The 9,203-nt window shown below is 40.5% G+C and overlaps 1 protein-coding gene across 4 annotated transcripts in view; it reads left to right on the forward strand.

Annotated features, from left to right (window-relative positions):
* The window catches only part of MFSD14B (major facilitator superfamily domain containing 14B), an 87,680-nt gene extending 81,126 nt beyond the window's left edge, over positions 1 to 6,554 (forward strand). For all 4 annotated transcript variants that reach the window (XM_032164574.2, XM_032164573.2, XM_058445635.1 and 1 more), the window contains 3 exons: positions 1,859 to 1,956; positions 3,944 to 4,086; positions 4,796 to 6,554. In XM_032164574.2, coding sequence (XP_032020465.1) covers positions 1,859 to 1,956; positions 3,944 to 4,086; positions 4,796 to 5,047 — 493 coding nt within the window. In that variant the 3' untranslated portion in view covers positions 5,048 to 6,554. The remainder of the gene's footprint in view (positions 1 to 1,858; positions 1,957 to 3,943; positions 4,087 to 4,795) is intronic.
* The last annotated feature ends 2,649 nt before the right edge of the window (positions 6,555 to 9,203 follow it).

Genomic DNA, 9,203 nt, shown 5'->3' on the forward strand with positions numbered 1-9,203 from the left:
GACGGAGTCTCACTGTTGCCCAGGCTGGAGTGCAGTGGCACGATCTCAGCTCACTGCAACCTCTGCCACCTGGGTTCAAGCAATTCTCCTGCCTCAGGCTCCTGAGTAGCTAGGATTACAGGCATTCACCACCATGCCCGGCTAATTTTTGTATTTTTAGTAGAGATGGGGTTTCACCATGTTGGCCAGGCTGATCTCGAACTCTTGACCTTGTGATCTGCCCGCCTCGGCCTCCCAAAGTGCTGGGATTATAGGCGTGAGCCACTGCGCCTGGCCAGTTTTTAGAGACATTGAATATAGTCAAAAGCAAAACAAGAAGATACAAAAAAATGACTGATTATGGCAAGCTTCACTATGATTGACTATCATTAGCTATCATTGACTGAGTGACCTTGGGGCAATAACATAACCTTGATAAATCATTTGAATTTGAACACTAAGATTTCTTCCAAAACCATGTGCATTCTGCCGCAGTTATTACTACCATATTAGATTCCCATAAACAGGAAGGAAGGTCAAAATAAGCTCAGTGGAATAAGAAAAAATAGAAGGAATCATGAGTTTTATTTTGTTACTGTGGCAGATTTCTCCATGTGCCTGGTGGGTAAATGCAGAAATGCCTTCTCCATTTTAGACGGTAGAGCTGGTCCTTACTTTGGACACAAACAGACAATGTAATTTAGAGAAACTAGAATTGCCATAGTTATCAGTGTTTAGTTTGGGGAGTAAGTACATGTGCCCATTCTGAATTTTGGAATTTCATTTGATCTGCTTGCTCTTCCTTTTTTGAGAGAGAGGGTCTGGCTGTGTTGCCTAGGCCAGAGTACAGTGGCACAATCATGGCTTACTGCAGCCTCGAGCACCCAGGCTCAAGTGATCCTCCCACCTCAACCTCCTTAGTAGCTGGGAGTATGTACACGCACCACCACGCCTGGCTAATATTTTTATTTATTTATTTATGTTTACCCCACTCCTGGCTAATGTTTTGATTTTTTTTTTTCTTTTTTTTTTCTTTGTAGTGACAAGGTCTCATGTCGCCCATGCTGGTCTCGAACTCCTGGGCTCAAGCAATCCTCCTGCCTTGGCATCCCAAAGTGCTAGGATTACAGTCATGAGCCACTGCCCCTATCCATCTGTGACTTTTTGCCAGATTAACTTGCTTGATTCTCCTTGTTCTTTTTGATTTTGCTCCTGTGAACTTTGGTTCAGTAGCTGATTTTGTCACATTCATGTAGCGTTAAAAAGACTTTGTCATCATGTAAGGTTTTTCTTTTTCAGTAATGACCATCCCAAAGTTGGGGCCTCACTTTACTCACTCACACTTCATACTGATACATAGTTAAGACTCTTTTGTTGAGAGAAGGACAAAGGTCTAAAGAAGAAGGCAGGGTCTGTTTTTCCAGTTGGGGGCACACCATGCTCTCTCTGTTGAGGGGTAGCAAACTGTAGCTCGAGGGCATTGTGAAAGTGAGCCTTTGAGAGGTACAAAGAAAAAATGAAAAGTCAGTGGAGAAAATGTATTTATAGCAACAAAAGAAATCTCCTTGCGAACTTCATTGAGCTTATGTCTAAAGATAGCAATAGGGAGACCAGGGAGAAGAAAAGTTTGTAAAAGAAGTAAAATCAAGAAACAAAGGTTTCCTGGCCCTTCTGTCCCCATCCTAGGCCATTTGTTTTCTACAATGTGATGTGTAACCTTGTAGGTTAAAAAAAAAATGCATTTTTAAAGAGGAAAAAATAAATAAAATGTAACAGGAGAAAGCAGAAGGCATTTGTACTTTTGCCACTGATTGCATTCTGAATAGTGAGCTCCTTGAGGTTGGCCTGCTGCCTGACTGTGCCTGTCCTGTCATTGCAGGATGATGTGGGCAGCAGGGACCGTGGCCGCCATGTCCAGCATCACGTTTCCGGCAATCAGTGCCCTCGTCTCTCGGAATGCAGAGTCAGATCAGCAAGGTGAGGTCACTGCCCCACCCCTTGTTTTTCTCCTTCAGCGGGAGACCTCCCTGCTAGAAGCAGGAGAAGCTCTGAGTTCTCCCCATCGACAGCAGGAGCTGACAGCCATGTGGCCCCTTCTATCACACTTATTTACTTTGGCAGATAGGAACATTCTATTTTCCTCTCTGCTTTGGTCTTACACTTATATTTTTTAAAGCTAGACTTAGCAGTTCAGATTACTAACAATTAGAAATAGAACTATTCATTTTCCCTTTTCAGTTTTGATACATCTTTTCTTCTTTAGTGTCACAATTAAGCAGACTGTAATCACATTTTAACAGATGTCTATTAAATAATGAAAAACCAGTTAACCACGAGTTACTTAATTACTTTATTCACTAATTATTTGGAATAACTCAAAGTCTGTGAGCTTAATTTAGAAAATAGTTATTTGAGAGTAGTAAGAAAAAGTCTGTGTGGTTGTTGATAGTTAGACGTTGAGTGAGAGATGAGATTAAAATTAAGACTGCTGTGTGGAAAATAGCATTCCACCATCTAGATCCGTATCCCATCCTTCCCGTGCCTCTGCTTCCCTTCCTGTCCTGTCTTGTCCTCCCTCCCTCCATTCCTCCCTCTTTTCCCACCCTTCCTCCCCCCACCCCCTACCCCCTGCCCCTTATAGGGTCTCACTCTGTCACCCAGGCTAGAGTGTAGTGGTGCAATCTTGGCTCCCTGCAGCCTCCACCTCCTGCACTCAAGTGATCTCCCAGTCAGCCTCCCAAGTACCAGGGACTAGAGACGCACACTACCATGCCCAGCTAATTTTTTGTATTTTTAGTAGAGATGGGGTTTCGCCGTGTTGCCCAGCCTGGTCTCGAACTCCTGGGCTCAGTCTGCCTGCCTCGGCCTCTCAAAGTGCTAAGATTACAGGTGTGAGCCCCCATGCCTGGACTGCTTTCCTTTCAAGCAGTTCCCATGGCTAAATTTAGTCTCTTTCCTTCTCTGTCTCCTAATGGCTCACCTTATTGTATTCAGGAAGAAGTAGTAGACAATTTTAGAGGGAGAAAAAATTTTTAATGCCTAAGAGCCTTTTCAAAAGTTTTAGTAAAAAACTATATTGGAAAGGATGGTTTATTCATTGCATTTTTTTTTCTATATCAGAAGTTAGGTATCTTACTCATATTCATTGTTAAATATTGTCCCTTGAAGACCACACATTCTGTATGTCACTCCTGGCTACAGTAACTCAGTTGGCTTGCATCCTTAGGGAGGTGCTGTGTCTGAAGTGAAGATGTGACCCATCCGTGGAGGACGGTCACTGCCTTGGCATCTGACAGACACTGTCCTGTCATTTGGGGCATGGATTTTCTTTTGACTGTTTTTATACCTATTCATGTCAATATACATGTTTCTAAATGTCAGAATATAAAAGTTTTGGAACACATTGTATTAGGCTGAATTATATACTACCATTTTTGATTTACAGAAACATTCATTTCATACACTTCAAGCTAACTTTTTGCTTGCTATGTTAGAAAGCAGAGATATTTAGGAATTTGGCACTTCTGGGTTTTTCAGTGTAGGTCTCTAGGGAGACAGGCTGGAATACACCTGTGAAGATGAAGTCTGCCTACTGGGGACTGGTGTGTATTCCTGAAACCAGGGCTGCCAGAGGTGAAGGGCAAGTTTTTGTTGTGAAAGCACCAGTAAATGACCAGAGCAGGGAAATCTCAGTTGACAGAAAAGTGGACATTGCCTGAAATGGGAAGATATTAAAGTTTTTTATTGTATATGTTTTTATATGATTTTATATGTTTTATATGATTTTATAAGTTTTGGATTTTATTTTATAATGGATGAAGTCTTCTAATCTACTGTCATGAGCGTGCTTTCTCCTCAGTCTTGCCGAATTTGTGTATCATGGTTGCGAGAAAGTACTGTGCAGCTCCAAATCTTGAGATGCCTTTCTGAGAAGACTGGCATTATTTTCTTTGTTCTGATTCAGGAGTTGCCCAGGGGATCATAACTGGAATAAGAGGACTATGCAATGGCCTGGGGCCAGCACTGTATGGCTTCATATTCTACATGTTCCATGTGGAGCTGACTGAGTTGGGCCCGAAATTGAACTCTAACAACGTTCCCCTGCAGGTAATTTGGTCATAAGTCTAGTTGTGTAACAACAGTTATGTATGATTATAGCAAAATATTGTGACCTTAAATTTGGAGAGCATTCTTACTTGTATGTTACTATATTTTATTTGACAGCAATAAGTATTGTGTTCATTGCTTCTCGGGATCAGGGAGGGGTCATTTTAGTGATTTAATATCTTATGTAAAAGATATGTCTTAACTTTGGTCAGATTCTGTTTTCACCTACACAATCACTACACTATTCTCTGGCTAAGCCCAAGCTAGTTAAAATTTGAAATGACCTAAAAATCCAGCTAAAAATTGAGCTAGGGTACTTTTTGTACTATTTATTTGAAATTTCTTCCCTTGTTCCCTCTAAGCCATATTTAGTATAGATATCTATACAAAGCTGGAATTAATGTTCATGTACAAAGGTGCATGATCTGAAGTCATAGGATGGGATTATAGGTAAACAGCTGTTGCTTACAAGCTTACAGTTTTGCTTAAGCTATTTAGAAGTGGTACAAAAAGCAGTTAATCAGTCGTCCTTTGTCATATTCCAAACACCAAGCTCTAGTGGAGTGTCGCCTTGACATTTAATGAAACATTTGCTTATGAGAATATGATTCACTTTTTGGTGGTGTGTTTTTTTGGGTAATCTAGGAATAATTTTGAGTTAAGAGACTAACTATATTCTTTGTCTCCACTTGTTTTCCACATCCATCAGGGAGCTGTCATCCCAGGCCCGCCGTTTTTATTTGGGGCATGTATAGTTCTTATGTCTTTTCTGGTTGCCTTATTCATTCCTGAATACAGTAAAGCCAGTGGAGTTCAAAAACATAACAGCAGCAGCAGCGGCAGCCTGACCAACACCCCAGAACGGGGCAGTGATGAGGACATTGAGCCACTACTGCAAGACAGCAGCATCTGGGAGCTCTCTTCATTTGAGGAGCCTGGGAATCAGTGCACTGAGCTGTAAACTCGGCAGAAAGTGGGATTCTGCATACGCCATCTCTGAGAGCCGTGGAGGTAGCCACATCCCTGGTGACTTCATGGTGCTGGATGGGAGACGCTAGCGGCATCCTTCAGGGCCAAGTTTGATAAATACCACCGCCATCATTCTGCTCTTCCTCCTCCTGTTTTTTTTTTTTTTCTCTTACATTCTTTTTTCTTTTTTTCCTGTTTATACATTAGAATAAGATAAGATTTGAAATACTTCCTTGCAACTAATGTGCAATTCCCAAGGTGAAACTCAAATAGAAAAAGTCATCTCTCTGGTAGAAAGGATGGCTTTCCTGTAACGACTATAGAGTAAGAGTGGCAGCAATCTTTCCATGCCCTTTTCAGCAGAAGGTATACAGAACTACAGTGGGACTGCCATCTCTGGCCAAGATTCCAGGTAAAGAATCTCTTCTTAATTTCTACCTTCCTGTTTCTCTGAATCAGCCCATAGGTGTTGATGAATGGCCACTCTTAAGAGTCACTCAGTATCAGGGATCTATTGTCTTTGTTCAAAGGTCAGATAAAAACCTAGTCTCTTTTTATTCTACTTCCTATTCTTGGCTAGAATGAAACTCAGCATATATATATACTTCTGGACATAAATAAATTGAATAGTAATTACCTTTAATAGATGAAAGAAATTTTTATTGCAAACTTAAATCATGTAAAACTCACAACTCAGATTCCTGGACCTGATTTCCTGGTTGGGTCCAAGGTGATTTTACAGAAGAAAAAAACAACTCAAGCATTCTGGTGGCAACATAGAAATTGTAGGCTGCTTCTAAGAAAGTTACTAACAGTTTGGAAATTCCTAAGTAGGTTGAGAGTTAGTAACTGGATACGAGTGAAGTTTATATCCATGTTCAGACTCATAGGCGTTATGATTTGCTTCTTCCCATGTCTCCCATGTCCTACTTCTCAAAGTTATTCTCATCCATCACACTTCTGCCTTAACTGCTCTGTAGTACGCATTTGTTTTCAATTCATCTTTATTTCAATCTGTCTAACTTTTGAATCGCATGGGAATATGCACATTAAGTTCCTTTCTAAAATAAGGTTTTATGAAGCCGAGTTTCACGATAAGTGTCTTGCTATTTTTTGAGATGTTTTATGGACAAAGAAAACTTTACAGATTTATATGTATTTTGCTGCACCAGTAAATGGACCATTAACTAGGGCCCACCTTTAACAGAGCACTCCTTTGAAAGTTTTATAGGTATGAAATATATGTAGATATTTGTAAAGGGTTTTAATTTTTTTTTTGATGGGGTGCTGTGTAAATCTTGTATTTATAAATGTAATGAAGGTATTGACAGAAAAAATATATACAACTTTTATAAAGGATTGTGTACTGACTGAATACATTTAAAAGAAAATATATTTTGAAACCTGTTCTGCTATGAACAGAGATAACATATCTTTTTACTATGCTGTTGGTTTTTAGGTTAAGCTTCCTAATGCATAATAAATTTACAGTGGTTACTTTTATGTCTTTCGTGTCTTTTTTTTAAAGCAAATAGTATTGCTCTTTTGGGTTCTCTGTTGGGGGTGGCTTTCAATTAAACTGAGTTGTAATCTTTCAGCTGATGCAACAGGTATGTGTTTTCAAAAAAATTTTATTTTTAACAAAATTCCTTCAAAGTCTCCCTTCAAAAACATCATAACTACAGATGCTCCTTGACTTACCGATGGGGTTCCATCCTGATAAGCCCATTGTAAGTTGAAAATATCATACGTTGCAAATGCATTTAATACAGCTTAGAAGTTTCAGCACTTTCGGTATCAGCACGGTAGAGTATTGGTTGTTTACCCTCCTGATTGCATAGTGATTGGGAGCTGCAGCTCACTTGCCACTGCTCAGTTTCCCGAGAGAGTAATCATACCACATATCGCTAGCCTGGGAAAAAAAATAAAAATTTGAAGTATGGTTTCTACTAAATGTGTATCACTTTTATACTGTCATGAAATTGGAGACCATCTGTATTTTTATTTTTAAAAAGCAGGGACAGAACAGAAACACGTATATCCACGTTCATAGCATTCGTAACAGCTAAAAGATGGAAAAAAACCTAAGTGGCCATTGACTGATGATGAATGGATAAACAAAATAGGTATATCCATAGAGCAGACTATTATTCAGCCTTAAAAAGGAAGGAAATTCTGACACATGTTGCAAAATGGATGAGCATTTAACACATTATGCTAAGTGAAACAAGACAATCACAAAAAGACAAATACTGTATGGTGCCACTTAATGATGTGCCTAGAGTAGTTAACATTCAGAAAGCAGAGTAGTGCTCACCACGGGCTGGGGGAGGGAGAAGTAGGAAGCTGTTATTTAATGGGTACAAAGTTTCATTTTGCAAGGTAAGAAAAGTTCTGGGATGGTAATGGTAGGTTGTACAACAGTGTGAAAGTGTACTTAATGCCACTGGACTGTATCCTTAAAAATGATTAAAAGGATAACTTTTTATGTCTGTTTTACCACAGTTTGAAATAAATGCTCTCATGGCATCTTTTTTTATCATTGCTTATCACAATTGCAGTTACTTTCCCCATTTTAGCAAATATCCCAGCATGACAAACGTCATTTATTTATTTATTTATTTATTTATTTATTTTTTGAGATGGAGTCTCTCTCTGTCGCCCAGGCTGGAGTGCAGTGGCGCAATCTTGGCTCACTGCAAGCTCCACCTCCCAGGTTCACGCCATTCTCCTGCCTCAGCCTCTCCGAGTAGCTGGGACTACAGGTGCCCGCCACCACGCCCGGCTAATTTTTTGTATTTTTAGTAGAGACGGGGTTTCACCGTGGTCTCGATCTCCTGACCTCGTGATCCGCCCGCCTCGGCCTCCCAAAGTGCTGGGATTACAAGCGTGAGCCACTGCGCCCGGCCCTATTTTTTAAATTAGTTTTAAATTTCGAAAAAAATTACCATTTTAACCATTCTAAAGTGTACAATTCAGGCCGGGCACGCTGGCTCACGCCTGTAATCCCAGCACTTTGGGAGGCCGAGGCGGGCAGATCACGAGGTCAGGAGATCGAGACCATCCTGGCTAACATGGTGAAACCCCGTCTCTACTAAAAATACAAAAAATTAGCCGAGCATGGTGGCGGGCACCTGTAGTCCCAGCTACTCGGGAGGCTGAGGCAGGAGAATGGCGTGAACCTGGGAGGTGGGGCTTGCAGTGAGCCAAGATCACACCACTGGACTCCAGCCTGGGTGACAGAGCAAGACTCCATCTCGGAAAAAAAAAAAAAAAAAATGTGTACAATTCAGTGTTTTTAAATATATTCACAAGGTTATGCCTGAACTTTTCTTTTCCCAAAAAGAAATCCTGTGCCCTTTAGCATTCACTCTCAATCCTCCCTGTCCCCTCCCCGTTAATCTACTTTCTGTCTCTCGAAATTTGCCTGTTTTGAACATTTCATATGAATGGAGTCATACAATGTATGACCTTTTGTGTCTGGTTTCTTTCACATAACATGTTTTCAAGCTTCATTCATGTTACAGCATGTTAAAATTTTATTCCTTTTTAAGGCTAATACTGCATTGTATGTGTATATACGTTTTAAACATTTATCAGTTGACATTTGGGCTTTCTCCCTTCTTTTGGCTATTATGAATAATGCTGTGGTGAACATTTCGTGTGCAAGTTTTTGTGCGAACATATGTTTTGAATTCATCGTAGGTATATACTTGGGAGTTAGATTGCTGGGTTCTGTAATAACTCTGTTTAACTGTTTGAAAAACGACCAAATTGTTCTCTGCAGCAGTTACACACTTCAGTTTCCATCAGCAGTGTAGGAAGGCTCCAATCTCTCTATATCCTTACTAACACTTGTTATTTTCTGTTTTGTTGGTTATAGCCATCTTGTGGGTTTGAAGTGATCTCTAATTGTGTGTGTTTTTTTATTTTTTGAGACGGAGTCTTGCTCTGTCACCCAGGCTGGAGTGACTGCCACTTCCGCCTCTTGGGTTCAAGCAGTTCTACTGCCTCAGCCTCCTGAGTAGCTGGGATTACAGGCACTCGCCACCATGCCTGGCTGATTTTTGTATTTTTAGTAGAGACGGGGTTTCACCATGTTGGCTGGGCTGGTCTCAGGTGATCTGCCCACCTTGGCCTCACAAAGT

Source organism: Hylobates moloch, unplaced genomic scaffold (genome assembly GCF_009828535.3).
Source record: "Hylobates moloch isolate HMO894 unplaced genomic scaffold, HMol_V3 SCAFFOLD_10, whole genome shotgun sequence".
Taxonomy (NCBI): Eukaryota; Metazoa; Chordata; class Mammalia; order Primates; family Hylobatidae; genus Hylobates; species Hylobates moloch.